The 23061-nt window shown below is 36.3% G+C and overlaps 1 protein-coding gene across 1 annotated transcript in view; it reads left to right on the plus strand.

Annotated features, from left to right (window-relative positions):
- The window catches only part of PGAP3 (Per1-like protein PGAP3), a 162586-nt gene that overhangs the window by 77884 nt on the left and 61641 nt on the right, over positions 1-23061 (plus strand). Inside the window, exon 4 of the mRNA XM_090394240.1 lies at positions 4716-4777. Within this exon, the coding sequence (XP_090250366.1) occupies positions 4716-4777 (62 nt within the window). The remainder of the gene's footprint in view (positions 1-4715; positions 4778-23061) is intronic.

Here is a 23061-nt window from a genome sequence, read left to right on the forward strand (position 1 = left end):
AAAGGTTAGTGTGGATATATTATTAGATAAAGAGAAGTGTACAGTTGAGCTTACCTTAAAATGATAGTTCTCCAGATTTTTGGAGAATGTTTTGTAGCAGCTGCCGATTTCAAAAATAGTCTCTGTGACTTGACTTCTATATACCACTTCAGTTTTTTTTCCATAATCTTGGGTGAAGTATAGTTTTCCAGTTCTGATGTGCCAACATGATGGTGCTAAATGTATTTCATATGTTCTGAGATAGATGCCAACAGATCTATCTCTCCATACTAAGCTACATTTTCATAAGTACAGGGTACTTCGTATACTCCTGATTGTGATAAAGAATAAAGTTTGTTGTTTGTCCTTAGGTGAACAGATGAGTTGCTTGTTTGATGTATGGTGTGAATGTGGTATAGAGATTATGTTTATAAGCACTTGGCATATCTTTTCAGATATATCCTGGATATAAGGGATAGTAATAATAGATTTGCTGTGATCCTTGAGTATGAGGGGGGGAGGAGGAGAATTTTTTGGAGGTGTTATCACCATTGGCAAAAAATGTGTGGCTAAGGTAGTAGTTCAGGAACAAGAGCAGCATCATTGAAACAAATAGCCCTTATTCTGTGTGTGTGCGCGCGCGCTTTAAGGTTGCATATTGGGCTGGAAGATGGCGTGATTAATACTCATCTTTGAATTTGAATACTCATCTTCCTGTGTGTGTGTGTGTGTGTGTGTGTGTGTGTGGTGGTGGTCCTCTATAAATAGAAAAAAGAAATCACAGACCATTTGAAACCTGTGTGACTGGTATATCTAGGAAGGACAGACATTATTTGATTGATGATTATTTAGGCTTAGTGCTGGTTTATACTCATGATTTAATAATAATTTGAAGCTGGTTCCCCTTCTCTGCTCTAAGGATCCACTTTCTCCCCTCTTTATTCTAGGTGTTTACGATTTTTCTTGTTCTTACACCTTATGTTATGGCCAAACTGTGGGGAATTTGCTAATATTCTCCTAGAAGAACACAAAAAATATCTGCCGCCACGACTATTGTCAGTCAGGTCTAGCAGACAGTGCCTTGAATACCTTGAACAGAATCAAATGGAAGACAATGGGCAATCAAATGGTTGCCCCTCATAAGACTTTAGTCTTCATTTAGTCTCATTTAATTTCTTCCACTTATGGTTTTGTATGTCATTACAATTTTAACATTGTATTCCTTAAGATGTCTCTGTGACAGTGATGAAATATTGAAACTAGGGATAATTAAGCATGCTGTTTAATTATTTCTTTTTGTGCTGTAATTATTTCATTAAATTGTATCATGAGTTATTTAATTATTTTTTCTACTATGAAGTGAATTTTTGTATGTTCGCTGCTTAAATGCACTAAAATGTATCTAATGTGTCTGAACCATGGGACCAAACAAACACGGTAACTAAGTTCTATGTAGACTTGGCCAACAGGGAAAAAGGGTGGGGAACCCATTGCTGCCTCATATAGTTATTTGTATGTTTTTAAACTTCCTGCATGAATTATGCACTATAAATTTGTATTACTTCAAACTATTTCAAATTATTTATGTACTATAAATAATTTGAAGAAATTTAAGTGTGTCTTGGAGGAAAATAAGACAATCAAATTAAAGGTATCTGTTAGTGGTATCTTTAGCAAATAGTGAAGTAATATTAAAGCTAATCATGAATGCTGAATGGATTTTTAATAAAAGTGAGCAGAATTTTTTTTACAGAGGATGGAGGATTACCTCCAAGGGAAAGCAAGTAATTTTGCCTACTGTTTAGCAAGTTTGTGTTTAAAAGTATCTGTAACAGTTGGGTATCAAGTTTGCAAATTATATATTCTAGATGATTTTATGGGAAAAGATTTGATCTTGTTAACAAATTCTCTGTGCTAAGATGTAACTTTTGTCAACAATTAATTTAATATTTTATTCCACAATGATCTTGAAGAACATTTATTGTATTCTGTTAGATTCATTTATCTGCTTTGATTATAGCAAACTTCTTATTGTATAGCTTTGTAAGACAGTTATTTCTTTTTCGATGTTGTTGACCAAACCCATCCCCAAAAGCAATATTCCACATAAAGAAATAACAGCCTTAAAGTAGCTATACATTTACAAGAGAAGTTTTGTTATGTTTTCTATGTGCATTTTGATATTGGCTGAAGATGTTTTTTTGATAGATATAACAATAATTTTAGGTTCTCTCCATATCATTGTATAGCACATATCATTGACAAATGTTTACTCCTTAATAATTCTCTTAATTACCATGCCTACATCTGCTGCAACATGTGGAAAGTTCTGATGCATTCCTGATCTGCCAGTTTATAACTAAAGTTCATACACTTTTTTGATAAGAGAATAGAATGTTTTTTGCAGATTTTAATATCAGTTCACCATGCACATAGCAAAATAGCTGGTCATAAACTTACAAGACATCTGGCAAATTCAGATAGCAATCAAAATTACTCAGCTTGCCTGTGCAACAACAGATGAGTAGCTACATTAAACTTACTCCACAGACTCACTTCAAATACATAAACCAGTTAAGAGAGAGAAAAAAAATTATTAGTCAGATGTCTGTAAAACCAAAGGTGCTACTCAGAAGATAGCTGTATATTTGCTTATTGTTGCTCTTCATAGGAATGTGATCACGGCAAATGTACAAACCATATTGGACAGTAATAACAGCACATATAAATGTTATATGATGTGATAACATAACATTATGCACCTGCTTTATAATGCATGCAACTGACTTCAGTTGAACAGAAGATATTTTCATAAACATGGGGTGATAGAACAATACAGATATCATACAACATTAAAATTACCTACTGTGATCTAAAAAAGCTTTCTGACTAACAATGGTAGACTTGATGGTACAACCTGCCACAGTGATGGGTTCTACCAGTGGTACGCTGCAAATGTGATCGTAAATAGGACTAGTTTGGAGTCATAGCATTAGAAATAAGGTAGATTAAGTTAGATGTAAGGTAGATTGTAAGGTAAAATAAACTAGGTAAAATTAATTTGTCAAGTATATAGTCTTTGGACTATATACTTGACAAATTAATAAATTTTCAGAAAAATAGGTGTAAGTTTAACTGGCCAAATCTGAAACTCTGACCTGGTGTTAGTGAAGTGTCAGACTACATTGATCTGTGATCTTCACCTTATATGGCCTCTTATATAACTTCACTCTGTGAAGTTATATAAGAGGCCATAGTTGGCTAGATGCATGGCTTGGCCATGCATCTAGCCAACTATGCACTTCACATACACTGAGAGCTGTGAATGCCTTTAGGTTCTTAATGTAGGATTACAACTGAATGCCTCTAAGTCAGAATCCCAGCTAGCCACTGCAATGATTCTGTTCATGCATTGAAAGGCAGTGCTAGCAAGAGTTTTTCATACTGTTATGGTGCAGTCATTCTGACAATGAGGCCACTAGAACAGAAACATCAAGGCAGCTGTTGAGACTATGTGTCTACTTCCTATGCTTCACCATTCAGGCATGACATGCAGGCACCAAATTGTATGCAAACAACCTAGGTACTGGTCTGAGTGTTGTGTTTAGAAGAGCAGCCACCTTATTGCAGTCTATTGACTCATCCTCTGACTCATCATCCTGATGTATAATTGGAAAACCATAGACTGCAAAGGAATAGGGCAGTAAAATTCTCAACCAAAGGAGATCACAAAGCAGTGATTCAAGATTTGACATTCTCTGGACAGATGCACAGGTGCATCTGTCCTCTTTGACATTAGAAACATGCTGTGTGTAGTGTGGATAGTTGACAGTGGTCTTGCCATTTGAGATCTGCTGGAAATAGCAAATCAAGTTTTAGATGTCTGTACATCTTTTATATCTGCATTAAGGTCATAAATGTTGGTGATAGAGAAAGGTTTATTAAAGAGTAGGGAGTACTAAAGAGATCATTAAAGAATAGCAGTCTTTTGTTGCACATTTCAATGTAGGATTAAAGGCATGTCCCACTCACAGAAATCACCCAGATTACTTGTGTGGCCTGGACATCCCCTTCCTCCCATGTATCAGTATGTCAGAACTACATATTTCTCAGATTAAGTTGTATCAGAATTATTTGATAAGTTTTTTGATCATTATCATGAATGAGGTTTGGTCCCATGTACTCTCTAATGGCATGTGTTTGGCATACTCTGAACAGGTTACTTGCACTGCTCTTGTCATTTAGGTAGGGCTAGGGTGCTGAAAACAACAGATCCTGCTCTGGAGATCAAACATGGGGATAGCTATCTCAGACCCACAATAAGTAAGGTGGTGGTGAAGATCACAGTAGTTATCTGTTCCTGTAAGTCAAACCACATATGGCATTCTCTCCAGCTACAGAAATTAGTCACCTTAAGAAGATAGGATCAGATTACCTGGAGAGGCTATATATTGCCCATCACCAGCTTATTAATGCTCACCATTACAGTATTACTTACAAATTTGAGTAATATTCAATTGTTGATCATTCAATCACATTTTCCAAGACTTCATAAAAACAACAAACATTAAAGCTTGAACCTTGGTTTTTTTTTTTTTTTTTTTTTATAATGAAATAGGCATTTGCATTTATTTAAAATAAATCACAAGATGTATATAAAGTTAATTTATTATCTTATATGGCAATATGAAAGTTTCATGAAAAACTGAATTTTGATTATTTGTTCTTTTTTTCAGAAACTGGACTACTACTGTGCATTTTCACTAATTCTTTATTCATTTTATTCTTTATTTATTAGGTAAGCAGTGAATTAATTTTTTATAATTTCCCTAAATAGACCTAAATTTTACTAATCATATCACATGCTCAAAATATTCTTTTCTCATCAGTGTATAATGAGGGGTTTTATTATTTTATTATATGCAGTCTTGCCATAAATTATGCGAGCTCAGTTCAGATATTGGTGCTGTGCACAGCCAACATTCGCGTGTTTATCAGTAAAGAGGGAGTTTAGTTGTATGATTTAATGTGCAGTGGTGAGATTATGAGAACATTAAACTGTAATAGCACCTCAAAAGGTTGGAATGCCACCAACTGTTATTTTCAACACGCAAAAAACACTTGGGATCAGTAGGATGTTTGTGTATCGGACTATTAACCATTATAATAATACAGAAGATGTGATTGCCAAAGAACAGGTCAACCACTCTGCGTTAGGACACTACAGCTTTTGAGTGCTGTGAGGACACACCCTTGCTGTAATCCTTGGAGAATATTTCACAGAGAACGATGTCGTGTAATAACTAATGACCTGGGAATGAGAGCCTATTTTCATTCTACTGGACACTTCCTAACACCAGACCTTATGCAGCAGAGGATGATAAAATCAGAAGCACTTCTCTGGCAGTACACAAACAACAGACACGGAGATATTCTCTCCACAGATAAGATTTCCATTGAAGATGGAAATCTTCAACTGCCACAACAATAAGCATATGCCTTGGATAGTCACACAACATGTGCCATAGCACCCAAGATTCAGAGAGATCAGCACCCTCACATCAGTGATGATTTGGTGAAGAGTGACATATCAGGGAGTATCCAAGTTGCATTTCTGCAAGAAAGATGTCAAAACTTCTGCCAAAGTGTATCAAGACACCTTGCTGAGACCTGTGTCATGGCTTCTGAACAACACCTTGTTTCACAGTAAGCACTGGACCTTCCAACTGTGGCCCCTGCACACAAGGCAAGGACCACACCACACAACAGTGGTTGGAGGCGAATGTGCCTGATCACCATCTGATTGGCTGTCTGGAAGTCCCGATCTGAATCCATTGGACTTCAAATTGTTGTCAGAGCTTGAGAGAGTAGCCTGCAAGAAATAACACCTCAGCATTGCCAACTTGAAGGTGGATTTGGAGTGAGCAGTGGCAGCGTTTCCATTGAATGTGGTGCATGCTGCCATCGATATGTGGCCTAACAGATTTCAGGTGTGCATGAAGGCAAAAGGGGGGGGGGACAATTTTGAATATTGAGTGCCGCCATATGCATGGTATACATGTGGTTTGTATGTGCTGAAAGCTGTAAATGATTCACTGATAGATTAAAGGTTTATGCACTGTTCAAGTTGTAACAGTGTTTATGGCTAGATTAGGTAATATTTTTTAATCTAGCTTGATTTTATTCTTTAAATTTTCATGTCAGCATTCATTTTCTAAAAATCTGATCTTGATATTTTTCATGTCTAATAATATTTAGATTATTTCTGCAACCTTAATTTTTTCCATTAATAAATCAATAGAGAACCGAAGTAAAAATACTGCTTAAAAAAGTATAAGATGTGTTTGAGACCATGATACCATTACTTGCTATGCTATGCTGCAAACAAGCAGTAATTGACCAACTAGCAAAATATGACATCTTGACAGAACACTGATTCACAGACCTGGAATTTAGATACATGGAGTGATATTGTATGTTAACATAGGATATTTGAGTATAGAAAAATGCAGCAGCAACTAAAAATGACATTAAGAAAAATTTATCTTTAGTACTTTTTTGTGCATTTTATTTATGGTTCAATATCTCTACCAAGTTATCTACTACCTAGATTATCTGTTTCGTGACTTTCATTACTGAACTACTTGTTTGAGGCATAAAATGGACTATTGCCATGTTTAGTCTTCCAAGTAGGATTGCCGGTTTCTTTTCCCCCTCCACCAGTGCAGATGAGAGTTCATTAACATGTTCAACTTCATAGTTGTAATTGCTTTATCCTAAAGCATTTAAATCATATCTCAGATTTTCATTGAAAACAGATTAATGTTGAAAAATAATAGAAGTTAAGGGGATGAATGAAGATTAACAACCAGTTATGCTATTTTCTTTGTTAGAGTATTGTATCAAACAAAAGACCATAACTGACTGGTTACTCCACTTTGGTAAGTGCTAAACTATGCTCTCCAAGGAATCATTAGGAATGAAAAACAAATAGATACTCCAAATATCTGCTGATAGTCCAGTATATGGAATAATTCAGACTGATTAGCATTATATTTCTTTAATTGAAATACATCAAGCCTGAATGACTAAAATGATCAACTGTTTAATTGCTGATAATGCTCAAAACAGGGCTGCTTATGAGTTCAAGCTAGACAACTGAGAGTTGACTTCTCATTAGCAGATAAGGGATGGCAATTTTTTATGTGGTCTGTAGGTGGCCGTAAAGTTGTATTTTTTTTTTTTTTTTTAGGATTTTTGTTAATTTTTTGGATGTACCTTTTATCTGCTCTACCAAAGATCTGCCAGGTGTTTGCCAGGTCCTTTACAGTTGCAAACTGTCCTACTATGGCCAAACAAGCAGGACAACTAATATCAGAATTTCTGAGCACATGGACTACATTTAGTTCCACCATTACAGCCACTCAAGACTAGCTCACCATATGTTGGACATTAACCACAGGATATGCTGGAAGAAGGCCTCTGTATTGCACCATAGCAAATACAAATATAAGAGGCTATTCCAGGAATCTGTTTTGATCCTGAGAAACTTTCCAAACCTCAACAAATTTGGATGCACGAAATCCCCCCCCCTCCAAATTTTTGAAGCACTCATCCTCAGATCTTTAGCCCAACGGCTAATACCACCCATTTAACTTACTAGGAGATACCATTTAGGACTCCAGGCCCAACTTTGGTTGCCTTTCTTCAGCCTCATTTGCCCAGTGTTAGTGCCTGCATGCACATATCGTTTTTTGTGATCCCTGATGATGGCAGTGTAACGTTGCTGAAATATTGGAAGTATTAAAGTTATTGTAATTTCCTCAAAAATAATAGTTAAGAATACACAACATATAAGCCTTTCTACCGGAATTATGGTACATTCTTGTGTTGTCAGTTTATGTGACCCAGAAAAGTGTCACTCTGCAAAAAGACTGTTCCTCTCCCACCCCAGATTCTTTTTCAAATCATCTGTCCCTGAGGACAGGTAGAGTTCTCTTATTATGGTATCACAATGAATTAATGCATCCGGCACGTGATCCCCCCCCCCCACTGCAACCTGTAAGCACAAGTTGCTTACAGGTCTCATATCCACAGCCAAATGAGGTTTTTGGCTGTGAATATGAGATTAATTGTGCCATTTTATTTGTTCTGAGAGATGACAAACCTGAATTTCCAGTAGAAAAAAAAAAATCTCCATATGAGATCGTCTAACCCACCATTTGATTGAAATGACCTGATAAAGGTTTCTCATGTTATAGACGGGAATGAAACCTAGGTCTTTCCAACCAAAGGACTCGTTTATACCAGCTGAGCTGTGGAAGCTCCCCCCTAGTTGGCCAGATAGTTAATCTGCTTATGTGGGTTCGAATCACAAACATCTGCTGTGGTGTTTGTGATTGTTCTTAGGTGGGAGATTACAACCCCACTTATTGGAGGCCTGAAAGTTCCATATTTGGCCTTTAAGACAGATTCCAGACTATGTACAAAAATAAATGAAGCATATAAAAAATGAAATATAAAAAAAAGTATAAATAAGTTGCAACCTTTTGAGGAATGAGAGTGACAAAAAAAGAATTCTGTTCAAACTTGCTTGTATTGCAACAGGTTCCAGCCTCCAGAATTCTTATATGTTTGGACATGAGACTTAATGTTTTATATAATTCCTGTTCATATCATGTTTCCTTCCTTGATTAAATTATTACTATATCTAATTTAAAAAACTGTACAGAGGCATATAGCTCTCAATGTCTATATTATTTTAGCAGTCAGTTAAATGAAATGGAGTGAATTGTAAAAAAATAAATTACTGATTTAATTATAGTTCATCTCATTAGACATTCAATCCTTTCATATGCCTCCATTAAAGGATTGAATGTCTAATCAGAAGAATATATTCAATGTCTAATTTTTCATGTGAAATAGTCACACTGCACACAATTCATGATCTTAATGCTTCTGTCAAAGAAAGTACCCTGTGATGGCTAGATCCTGTTCGCCATCCAGCCATCAGAATTGCAACTGGAGCATTTTGAACTTCACCTATCCCTAATCTGTATGTTGAGACAAATGAACCACCTATGTCACTTCAACATCAACAGTTGTCTCTGTTATATGCAATGAAAATAAAATCTCTGCCAGACCATCCCGCATGGCCAACTATATATATATATATACTAGGGGGGGGGGGCTACACCTCCTGCCTCCTACAGTGCCCCCCCCCAAGTTCCAGACTGGTAGGCCAGTTCTCTTTGAATTCTGATGACTCAAATTTTGAAAACTCGAAAGCCCCCCCCCCCCCCCAGTGCCTACGGGCCCCCGAGTTCTGTTCTGGTAGGCCGGTTCTCCTTGAATTCTGATGACTCGAATTTTGAAAACTCAAAAAAAAAAAAAAAGAAAAAAAAAGGGGGGGGGAATAATATCCCACATAAAGAAATCATGGCTCTAAAAGAGCTATGCAATAATAACGACATTATCATAACCAAATCAGACAAAGGAAATACAACTGTAGTGATGGATACAACAGAATCAAGATCCCACAACTCACAAAAGAATAAGGTGTGCAAGTTATTGAACAAAGTCACTTCCTGGCCAAAAGAAACAGTCAAAAAAACTCAAACCTTCCACGTTAAAACACCCAGGATATATGGATCTCCAAAAATTCACAAACAAGGTACACCTTTACGCCCTATCTATTGTAGATAGTATAAACAGTCCCACATATAAACTTGCTAAACATTTAGCCAAACTACTAGCCACTTGCACAACAATTCTCCCTCTTTTGTTAAAAATTCTACCCACCTAAAAAGTATTTTAGAAAACCACACCATAAAAAGTTCATGCTCAATGGTGAGTTTTGATATCACTTCATTATTCATGATGTACCAATAACTAAAACCCTTAACTTACTAAATTTACAATTTTCCCCCTGATATATTTCAGCTATTTAAATTCACAATACAGACAGGTTATTTTACATGGAAAGGGAAGGGATCCTCCCCTTTCTCTTCCCTTAGCCAATTTCTACATAGAACATCTGGAAAAGCTAGCTGTAAACACAGCCACTCTCAAACCTAGTCTCTGGCTATGCTATGTTGATGATGTGTTTGCTATTTGGCCATATGGCCCAGACACACATTGAATACATTTTTAGTGCATCTAAATAGCCAGCACCCTAAAATCCACTTTGCAATGGAACTAGAAGCCAATGACACTCTGCCCGTCCTGGACACACTGATCACATGTCTCAAGGTTTCTTATCATTTTCGGTTTATAGAAAACCTACACATACAGGGAAATATTTACATAAACAATCACACCATCACCCTTCTCAACAATATGGTATCTTAAAAACACTAACCCATAGAGCTAGAGCAATTTGTTCCAATGACATTGCTCTCACTGCTGAACTTTCTCACCTGTGTCACACCTTCCTGACCAATGGCTATAATCCCTATAAGATAGATAAAATACTAAATGCTTCCCAAAAATCCCCATTATCTATCACAGAAGACTACAACAAAACTATCACCATCCCATACATTAAAGGCACATCTGAAAAGATATCTATGGTGCTTAACAAACACCAACTATGCACCGTATTTAAACCTTATGTGAAATTGGCAACTCTCATCAGTTCACCTAAGGACAGATTCTCTCCTTTATCAGATCCAGGAGTCGATGCAGTGTCCTCTTCATGTCATCGAGTCTGCTATGGACAGACAGGAAGAACTGTGGACATCCACCTCAGTGAACACAAAAAAAATATATCTGGCACTTTTGCTATGGCAAGTCGGGTCTGGCAGACCATGCTTTGGATACCCCTGCACACAGGATCAATTGGAAAAAAACAAAATTACTGCACAGAAGCTTTTACAAGTCAGAGAGGTTGTTCCTGTAATCAGCAGAAACCTTGAAACATATTCCAAACCTCAACAAGTATGGCTGAATAAATCTACCAAAGATTTGGGAGACAGTCATCCTAATACCAAATTAATATCCTTTTTTTTTCTTCAAAACTTTGGACCACTTTTTTTTTTTTTATCTTAGATGGTGCCTAATTAGGACTTTAGTCTTTGTGTTGCATGCTACAATTACTCATACTAGTCCCACTGTTACACTGGATTGCAGTTGTCTTGCTACTGTAACAAACTTTGTTTGTGTGCTCTGAAGATGCTGGATATAATACCAGTGAAATATTAGCATTTAAGTTAATAAATAGTTATTTTCTTATCAATCTGTGTTCGCATCTATACCATTAAAATCCAATCAACATTGTACACCTTTGTTTTTAAAACTACATTTACACCCAACTGGTAATTAGTTTACGTAATTAACAACGCATATAAAGTATATTAATTAAAGGTAACTTTAATGAATAACTTCTATATTTCGGCAACGTCACATTGCCATCTTCAGGAACATAAAGATATGGTATGTGCACTCAGGAACTAACACAAAGCAAATGAGGAAGAAGGCCAGAAACTAATATTGTTCCTAAAGTCCTAATGGTGCCCTCTTGCGGGATAATTTGGTAGTCTTGGCAGCTGGGCTGAAGTTCTCATAATGAAAGTCTCCCAAATTTGGGGCAGTTTCATGCTTCCAAATTTGTTGAGGTTAGGAACGTTTTTTAGAGCTGCTGAAGATTCTTTGAATAATCTTTCATATTTAAACTTGCTGCGATGAATTATTTTTGTTTTCTTCCAACGAATTTTATGGTGGGTATCTAAGGCATGGTCTGCCAGCCCAGAGCGGCTGTACTGGAGTGTGTCTGAGCCAATTTGTGTGTATTCCATTATCTGCCCAAGTTGTGAAGTAAGTTACTTCACTTGCAAACTTAGTTTGCTTGCACTTGGATAAAGGATGAAACCAAGAATATAACTTCTTGGCATCTTTAATTTATAGCATAACCACGTGGAAAAACTTTCAACACACACATATATGCACACAAGGATGGTCTGAAAAGTTCTTGGCCTCTACCATAGATAGCAATATCGGCAAGATTTTTTTTTTCTAAGTTGGTACATCTGTCATAAGCATCATTGTGAAATTGCAAATCATTCTATCAAGTAGTTCGTTTTATACAGCTGTCTGAAGCAAAAGTGTTGTCTGTATCCCTTGAAATGGATAAGATTGAGTATCATGCTATTATAAAATTCTTTGTAAAAGGTTTAACCCCAAAAGAAATGCATTCGGAGTTCATAAAAGTTTATGGGCACTCTTCTCCTTTGTTCTTGACAATTAAGAAATGTGCTGCCAAGTTTAAATGTGGCTGTACCAGCCTTGAAGATGATCCACGTGAAGGACGTCCAAAAACACCAGAAATCATTCATCAAGTGCACGATATATTGGATGACCAGCGAGTCAAAGTGCATGAAATTGCTGAGACTATAGACATTTCAAAAGAATGTGTAGGATATATTTTGCATGAAGAATTGCAAATGTAAAAGCTTTTGCGCAAGATGGGTGCTGTGCTTGCTCACAGCAGTTCAAAAATGGACTTGCATGAAAATCTCTGAACAGTGCTTAGAGTGTTTTAACAAGAATAAAACTGATTTTGTGCGTCGATTTATTACTATGGATATGACTTGGATTCACCATTACACACTAGAATCCAAATAGCAGTCAAAACAGTGGACAGAAGCAGGTTGTTCAGTGCCAAAGAAGACAAAGCTGGTTCCATCAGAAGGAAAGGTCATGGCATTGGTGTTTTGAGGCTAAAGGCATTTTGTTTATTAATTATCTTGAAAGGGGTAAAACAATAACCGGGAAATATTATTCCGATCTTTTAACCAGAGTAGACGAAAAAATTCGTGAGAAAAGACCTGGTTTGCAGAAGAAAAAAATCATTTTTCATCAGGACAATGCACCTGCCCACAAAGGTGTTTTTTGGCAATGGGAAAATTAAGGGCTCTGCACTATGAATTGTTGGAACATCCACCCTATTCCCCAGATTTGGTTCCTTCTGATTTCTATCTCTTCCCAAAACTAAAACTCTTCCTCACTGATTAGCATTTTTCTTCAAATCAAGAGGTCATTGCAGCTGTAGAGGGGTATTTTGCAGATCTTACTGAGAACTACTACAGGGATAGGATAATGGCCCTGGAGCATTGCTGGAATAAATGTATTAGTCTTAAGGGAGATTATGTTGAAAAATAAAAATAATTTTGAAATCATAAATTCATTTTTTCATTGTTAGGCTGAGAACTTTTCATACCACCCTTGTATGTATATATATATATACATACAAGGGTGGATATATATATATACAGGGTGTTCGGGATAAATTTGACATATTTATAATTAATTATATTTTTCCGTAAGTTACATGTATTAACACACACTTCTCTTCATTTAAAAGTTTGGACCCTTCTTCATTCATATACAAGATGTCAGAAAGGATGGATAGCTGGAACCCACCTGAATCATGGAAGAGAATAACTTGTATCATGATGATTTGTGCCCGCTATCAAAATAAGGATATTACGACTGCTGCCCAATGCTCCCTGAATACAGTAAAAACAATCAGGCATGAACTAGAGACTTGCAATGGTGACTACGAGGATGTAGCAAGAAGAAAGATCCCTAGCAGACGATCTGATTGCGTTCGTACAGCAGAATTCCTCGCAAATCTGCAGGAACAGGTGTTGAAGAACCCTGGCATTGGAATTCGGGCTTTGTTCGTGGAGTTGCTAACTGTAGTCAAGCCCTGGATAACAAGGGTAGCCAATGGTAGGCCGTATGTATGGCAGCAGGATTCGGCCCCTTGCCACACCTCTGGGAAAAGTCAAAAATGGTTGTCTGAAAATTTCTACGACTTCACCAGTCCAAATGTTTGGCCTCCAAACTCCCCAGACCTTAACCCCATGGATTATTTTGTATGGGGCGCAGTTGAAAAAGACACCAATCGCACTTCCAGTAATACAAAAGCCCAGTTAATGGATAAAATTAAAACAGTTTTTGCGGCCCTTCCCAGGGAGACTGTAGCATCAGCTTGTTCGAGGTTCCGAAGCAGAATTGAAGCTGTGATCGATGCTAATGGTGGTTATTTTGAGTAAATCTTGTTGATAGTATTGTAATTAACCCTGCCTGTAATGTTTTTTTGTCAATTCATTAAATTTAATAGATACAAAGAAGATTTTCTTTTTCCTTACGAAACTGTCAAATTTATCCCGAACACCCTGTATATACATACATTTATAAAAATAAATTTAACTGACTAGAACCCGAGAAAGTATTACAAAAACCTTTAATACATCACAACTAGTTTCATCGGTGCTCCGACTTCTTCAGTTGAGAAATAAAAACATAAGATATAAAATAACACGGTAAAAAATGAACTTTACAGCTTAATAAAAAGCAGAATAGTTACAGTCATATTTGAATAGGTGACCATGTGCTACCGTTGGCATGAGTAGAATGTGTGCGACAGCTAATTTTTGAGCGCCAGTACTGGATTACTGCGCTATGGGAATCAGGCAAATTGTAGCTAAGATTATTGTTTAAATGTGAAGGGTCCAGAACTATTTCTTTTGATTCGATAATTCTTCTTTCGAATTCATCCTTGCAAATATATAAATTAGTAGTGCATTCCCAATCAACTTGATGTGGCTGTTCTTCAAGGTTAGAGTTTGCCGAGAAAAGGACATGACTGGAAAGGGCGCTCGCTTGTGCTCTACTGTAGGAGATGTCACGTCTATGTTCCTCAAGACGAAGTGAAACAGATTTGTCTGTCTGGCCAAAATAAGGTCGACCACAGTTGCACACAACTTTATAAACACCAGGAAAATGCAGGAAAACTTTATAAACGCCAACATCCTCGACAAGAAGATGACTCCAACCCTTTCACTCATATACAGTTACCTTTTATCAGCACTCTTACCCCAAAACTAGCTAAGATTCTGAAAAAATTCAACATAAAGACCGACTATACTACGCTGAAAAAACTTCGTTCTTTTCTGAGTCGACCAAAACCAAAACACAACCATCTGCATTTTCCGTGTGTTTATAAAGTTGTGTGCAACTGTGGTCGACCTTATTTTGGCCAGACAGACAAATCTGTTTCACTTCGTCTTGAGGAACATCGTTCCTCAAGACGAAGAATGACGTGACATCTCCTACAGTAGAGCACAAGCGAGCGCCCTTTCCAGTCATGTCCTTTTCTCGGCAAACTCTAACCTTGAAGAACAGCCACATCAAGTTGATTGGGAACGCACTACTAATTTATATATTTGCAAGGATGAATTCGAAAGAAGAATTATTGAATCAAAAGAAATAGTTCTGGACCCTTCACATTTAAACAATAATCTTAGCTACAATTTGCCTGATTCCCATAGCGCAGTAATCCAGTACTGGCGCTCAAAAATTAGCTGTCGCACACATTCTACTCATGCCAACGGTAGCACGCGGTCGCCTATTCAAATATGACTGTTACTATTCTGCTTTTTATTAAGCTGTAAAGTTAATTTTTTACCGTGTTATTTTATATCTTATGTTTTTATTTCTCACCTGAAGAAGTCGGAGCACCGATGAAACTAGTTGTGATGTATTAAAGGTTTTTGTTATACTTTCTCGGGTTCTAGTCAGTTAAATTTATTTTTATAAATGTATACATCCCGAGTAAATCCTAATTTCAACAATATATACATACATACGTATATACATGTATGTATGTATATATACACACACACACACACATACAAGGTATATATACACCCTTGTATATTATATATATATATATATACACACATATGTATATATATATATGTACACACACACACACATATACAAGGGTGGTATGAAAAGTTCTCGGCCTAACAATGAAGAAACGAATTTATGATTTCAAAATTATTTTTATTTTTCAACATTATCTCCCTTAAGACTAATACATTTATTTCAGCAATGCTCAAGGGCCATTATCCCATCCCTGTAGTGGTTCCCAGTAAGATCTGCAAAATACCCCTCTACAGCTGCAATCACCTCTTGATTCGAAGAAAAATGCTGATCAGTGAGGAAGAGTTTTAGTTTCTGGAAGAGATAGAAATCAGAAGGAACCAAATATGGGGAATAGGGTGGATGTTCCAACAATATATAGTGCAGATATCACAAAATATCACTTTTTGGATTCAATCCAAGGGCTTACAAGGTAGAGTTAAAAAATGCGAAAGATCACAGAAAACTGAAAGTGGGTGGTTGCCATCTTGAAACATAATTAGTTTGTCTAAAAACGCAAAAGGAAATCAAGATACACACCTTGAATATTGAAATGGCAGTAAAAAAAAAAAAAAATCAGTAATTAGGGATTATGGAAATAAGCTGTAATTAATTTTTAAACACTTCATCATCATCATCATCATCAAATTCCTGATATGTACCCTCAAGGGGTATACAGGATACGATAGTACTACATGAAAAATGTACACCGTTACTAACTTCCTATCTACAATTTTCCTCCAAATCAGTCTGTTACTTGTAAAGATTCCAACATTATCAGATCTTATATTTCTATCGTCTAAGGCACTTTGTACCGCATCAATCCACCTATATCTTGGTCTTCCTCTGGGTCGTTTTTCCTGCCAACCTGGCAGAGAACACTTGTTTTGCTATTCTTTCCTTGACCATTCTGTTTAAGTGACCATACCACCTGAGATTAGCTCTGCTAATGCATTCCTGGATGCTGACAGTGCTAGTTCTTTCCTAATATCCTTGTTTTTAATATGATATTGCCATTGATGCCATCTGTTCACACCTCTAATCTTTCTCAGGACTCTCATATCTGCGGTCTCTAGTCTTTGGTCAAGTGTTTTACTTCTGACCCAGCTCTCAGATCCATAAGTTAAAACTGGTTTGAACACTGTCTTGTATACAGCTAATTTAGTGTTCTGACTAATTTCTCTCTTATTCCTTATGAATTTATTCAATTGACTTCCTACCATACCAGCTTTGTTGATTCTGTTGTCTATTTCCATATTTAATTTACCATCTTCATTAAAAATCGTGCCTAAGTAGCTGAAATGTTTTACTTGTTCCACAGGTTTTCCATTTACAACACAGTTGACATTTTCAACGATTCTACCTATTTTCATTGTCTTTGTCTTTTTATTTCTGACCTTCATACCATATCTATTACAACAGTTATTCAATTTAGTTAGGGAATCTTGCAAACTTGTAGCGGATTTATTTAAAGTATAATATTGTCCGAATAAAGCAAAGAGCATAACATTAACATCTCGAATTCTGATATCATGTTTAATACCACTTTCCTTCATAATGTGATCCATATAGATAATGAATAACAGAGGGGGTAATGTACATCCTTGTCTCACACCAGATTTAACATTAAACCATCTTCCTATACTTCCTTCAATTCTAACTGCTGACTTACAACTCAAATAAAGACTAAGTATTGCTTGATATAATGCCCCATTGACACCATATAACTGTAGCATATTGATTAACTTCTCTCCTGGCACCTTGTCATATGCCTTTTCCAGATCAACAAAACTTAAATACAGATCTTTGTTATATTCCCATGCTTTCTCGACTATTTGTCGTAAAGTGAAGATCTGATCCTGACAGCCTCTGTTTGGTCTGAATCCAGCTTGTTCTTCACCAAGCTTTTCTTCCACAATTCTTCTCAACCGTTTCTCAAGTATACTTGCATAGATCTTTCCAGGAACACTCAGTAGGGAAATACCTCTGTAATTCTCACATTCAATTTTATTTCCCTTTTTATATATTGGTACTATGAGAGCTCTACTCCAATCATCAGGAATTTGTCCCTCTGTCCAGGCTTTCTGAACTATGCAGTGCAGCCACTGTAAGACTTTTATACCACCATACTTCAGCATTTCTGGTCGAATATCATCTACTCCTGCTGCCTTTCCACATTTCAAGCCTTTGATGGCTTTTTCTACTTCAAGTATGGATATGTATGCCTGTTGAGTGTTTTTTACCACTGTGCTGTCATCACTGCTTGTTTCATTTAGCAGTTTTTCGAAGTAATTACTCCATACTTCAAGGATATCTTTTTCTCCTGTTTTTCATGTCACTTTTATCATCTCTAACTCCGTTTACAGCATTTTTTCCTCCATCTCTAAGCTTCTTCAACAACCTCCAGAATATCTTACCACCTTCTTGATATTTATTTTCTATGTTCTTCCCAAAGTCCTCCCATGACTTTTGTTTAGCTATACACAGTGTTTTGCTTTCTTATATTTGTCTCTGTATTCTCTATGAGCAAAAGCTGACTTATATGCCAGGAGCTTTTGATATGCTTTCTCTTTTCCTTCACTGCCTCTTTAACTTCCTATGTCCACCATGGAGTTTGATTTTTCTATCCTTGCACACAACCTCACCACATGCCTCTCTGGCAGAATCAATCAATGTTTTCTTCAGAGTTTGCCACTGAATCTCCAAGGTTTGATTCCTGTTCTCAAACTCTTTCATTTTTTCTTCAATAATCTTTGTGTATTTTAGTCTACAGTTCACATCTGAGAGCTGCTCAACTTTTATTCGCTTTAAAACTTTCTTACATGTTATTCTTCTCAATATGAAATTCAATTTTATCCTGCTCAAGACTAAATAGTGATCACCTCCATTTTCAAATCCTCTGTACACTCTGGTGTTCTGCACCAAGGAGAAAACATCACTATCAATAATAACATAGTCAGTGAGACTTTTCTTATTCCTTGCCTCATCTCTCCATGTGAATTTGTGCACATTTTTATGTTGGAATATGGTGTTAGTAATAACCAGTCCATGTCCTGAGCAGAAATCCAACAGATATTTGCCATTATTATTATCTTTGCTCTTTTTTCCAAATTTTACCAAAATATTTTTGTATGTCTGACAATCATTTCCTACTCTGCTATTTAGATCCCCAACAAGGACCAACCTTTCCTTTTTCATTGTGTCAGTTGCTTTCTCTAAAGCATCAAAAAATTTCTCCACTTCTACCTTAGTAGACCCTTCTGTGGGACCATAGGCACAAATAAGTCTCATTGTCCAATTTCCCATTCTGATATTTGCCCACATCACTCTACTTGAGACTGCCTGCCATTCAAGAAGATTAGCCTTGTATTTTGTGTTGAATACTATGGCTACTCCTTCTTTTCCTTGATTGTCATTGCCTGAATATAACATTTTGTATTTATTGCTCAGAAAGATCTCACCAGTTTTTGTCTTTTTTGTTTCAGTCACCCCTATTATGTCGATCTAGCACTTATCTAATTCCTCAGCTAGCTCCATTTCTTTGCCATTCGTGCTTCTTATGTTGATAGTACTGATCTTTTATCTGGTGATGATTTAAACACTTTGAAATTGTAAAAATTCTGTAAATAAAAATAGCATTCATAATTAATAGGATGCCATTTCTACTGATTTCTGCTGTTCCACACAGATCAAAAACTGTAAATAAACACTTCATTTACAGAAGCTTTAGTCCATTTCTTTCAGCAAGAAGGTGGTTGTTTAGTGTTGAATAAACATCAAAACACCATAATGGAATAATGATAATACAACTCCAAGCATTGGATTTTTAATTTAACTCCAAACACAACCTACATTTGAAATTTGAAAGGCACGATAATAATATATCTTGCTGACTTGGGTGATTGCTCTAACAGATTTAAAATATTTTAATGTCAGGATAGGAATCTGATTTTGCAATGTAAAATGTAGCAGATTTATTTGCTCAAAAAAGATGCAAAGTAAATAAATAAATAAAAATAAACTAAAATAGAATAAAAACTTTAAAGTTATATCAAAGCAATTAAAGCTGCAGGTTGACTCAATGACAATTTGATATGCATTCTCTAGTAAGTCATGTAGTGCATACCAAAAAATCCAGGAGGAAACTTATAGTACCTTTATATGAAACTAGCTAACAGTAAAAAGCCCTGAAAACTGACCCTGCATCCCATGATTGGACAATGAATCAACTGCATATATGCTTAAAAAACTACCATCAAAAAGATCTCTAAAATTTAGAAAAGAACAACATGCTCCACAAATGTGTAGGAAATAAAAATATGCAAGAAGAAAGGTCTGGAATATGTAAATACAAGGAGTATAGTTGAGGATAGAATAGAACTGTATGCAAGAGATGGATTATATTTAAATGCAAAAAGACATGCATTTAGAGAGACTTGTTTTTTGGGTGTGTTAGGACAAGGAAACCAGAATTGTAAGTGGAATATAGCATGGCTTCATGTGGGGGTAGTGGCTTGAGAAATGAGAGGGTGTATACTATATTACAGAGCTAGGTGTAGTATGAGGGGAGTAATAAGCTATAAGAATACTGGTAATGCACTGATTTTTTTGTATGCAAATACTGGGAGCATAATGAATAAATATAATGAGTTTGTGGCAAAAGTGATTGACTCAGTCTCTCCAAGGATTGCTGGTATCAGTGAAAGTTAATTGAGAAAGATATTCTCAACAGGGATAGAAAGAGCAAACATGGAGGTGAAGTCTTACTCATGACAAGAGATGAACTGTGCCCTCTCAATGTGGTAAATCTCACTGGAAATAACACTAATTGCTTTGAGAGGATATGATGTGAGATACTATACCCCAGTGAATATAGATAAGGATGTGCAGGAAATGTGTAGCTAAATTAGTTTACCAAGTGCAAAGCAAGTGACCATTATGGTGGGACTTCAACTAAAGTAATATAAAATGGATAGAGGAGGTAGCATGCAATAATAAGGGAACTGAAATTTTGGATTTCATGAGAGACAACTGTCTTAGGCAGCATGTGGTGGAAGGAAGGAACATGAGGATTGCAAGTTTTTCATTTGGTCATAGCATGAAAGGATCTTACTGTGACTGAGATGTCATACTTGTCTCCCTCACCCCCCCCCAGTGGGTGGGTGGGGGAGACAAGTATGACAGTCATTTCTCCAATTCATGACTGCATTGTCAATGCAGTCATGACTTGGAGAAAAAATAGGCATGTGAAGGTATCAAGGTAGAAGGAATTTATGTGGAGGTATCAAGGTAGAAGGAATTTATGTGGAAATATAAGGCAGACAACTATCATAGACTTATAAACCAGTTTGCAGCAGTAAATGGATGAAAGAGAAAGAGAGAGGTCAGTAGTACATGGAGATATGAAGTGCATCCAGAAAGTAAGGTCCGTCAGAATTTACCTTTTTTTTTTTTTTTTTTTTACTTTCTCCTACCTGGGTCCACCACCATATGACAACCCACTATCAGTCACCACTACCACTATCAGAAAGAGAAGCGTCTAATGTCTTAGGATTTTCATCGTTTCTTCTCCCCTGGGTCCACTGTCAGTCATCAGAAAGAGAGACATCTCAGGTTTTCTGCTGGTCTCAGGGCTTTAGCCTTCATCATTCCTTCCCTGGGTCTACTGCCATGTGAAGTCCAACTGTCCATCTCCAGAACACAGAGAGCCCAACGGAGATAGCACTCATTGAATGGCCGATGCCAAGAGATGTTACTACCACATCGCTAGTTAATAGACTCCAAAGGTTAAAGATTATTGATGACAGAAGAAAAAGAAAAGGTGAGAAATAAGGAACAGACATACAGCCTGAAGACAGAAAGAAAGATCGTATAGACAAAGGAATTAAGTAAGGACTGTAGTGAATGAAAGACCTATATGATATGTAATCTGTGGTAAGTAAAAGGAGAGATTTGTAAGTTCTTCCAGATAATTCACATAATGTGTTTTGGTCTGCAGTCAACTGTATCGGCATAAATATTATCAATGTATATGAAAAAGTACCTATTCTAAGAGTAAGTTTAATGTTATATGTAATAATCGTAAGTTATTGTTAATTGAGCACATGCTTCACAAGGTTATTGTCTAATGAGTAAGAATGACTAGTAAGAATACCAGAAGTTATGCTTAGATTATAAGATAGAATTGTAGGAGATCCAAGATGGAGTTACTTGTAATTATCCAAGACTTGAAGTTTCGTGTCAATGTTTATGCATAAATTGAGCAGTGTATATATAGAATTCTAGGTTTAAATAAATTGATTTGTGAACAATACATTGAGATTGGTCTGTCAATGCATTGATTTGAAAACTGCAAACCTGCATAAATCTGTCTAATATGGGGAAAAGTTTTTATGATATCTATATGATGAGTTTAAGCCATGACTGACAAAGTATAAGTAAGATATAGCAGTGGAATAATATCTGCTTTATCTTTGTTCATATTCTTACAAACTTGCACTCAATAAGTAATTTAACTGGTGCAGTCTTAAAACAAATAAATTCGTTATAGAGTGTGAGCAACAGTAAGAAGGCTAGAGTATAATGTGTATTAAGAACTAACATAATGGCCCAGATAAGATAAAATAGAATATGACTATATTAGGTTGTTGGTAATGGCAAATACTCAATATTCCTGCATGTTTGATCAGCTGAATTACAGAAGGGAAGCTATTTTGAGTTATGGACGTTGAAGTTCCAGAGGAAGATGACCACACTATGAGGGTGTGCTGAAAAGTTGTGATAATCACTATGAAGGAATCGAGGTGAACCATGTAACTGACACATTATTTTACATATTCCCCACAAAGTGTTATACACTTTTTACAAAACTGCTGCATCATTTGCAATTCTCTGAGAAAAAAGTATTTCTCTTGTTGCACAAACCAGTCATTTTTGTTCCAGGTGTTTATTAGAACTTTACAGCCCTCCACCCTCGTATTTGGGTATTCCAAGCAGAAGTTGACATTCTGGAAGTTCTGTTGATATGTGCAGTGCAAGAGACCAAGAGTTCAAATGAGAAAGAAGAGAGCAATGCACTGTCTCACTACTGAAAATGTAGACTGGAAAAGGACATTTACATATAGAACTAAGAAACAAGTGATAAAAAGATTTTTTTTTTTTTGGTTCAACCACAGCATTAGCTGTGGTTGAATCAAGATAAAGAACCACCCACATTCACACATAATGTGTGACCAAAATTGAAACCATGTTTTTCTTTCTTTTACATGTGTGTGTGTGTGTGCGTGCGTGCGTGCACACACACATGCACAAGGTTTTTCAAATGCAAGAGGAGAGCACATTATCATCAGCAAAACTGTGGATTGGATTTGA

Source organism: Typopeltis vanoorti, chromosome 6 (genome assembly GCF_054136105.1).
Source record: "Typopeltis vanoorti isolate ZY-2024b chromosome 6, IOZ_Tvanoo_1.0, whole genome shotgun sequence".
NCBI classification, from domain to species: Eukaryota; Metazoa; Arthropoda; class Arachnida; order Uropygi; family Thelyphonidae; genus Typopeltis; species Typopeltis vanoorti.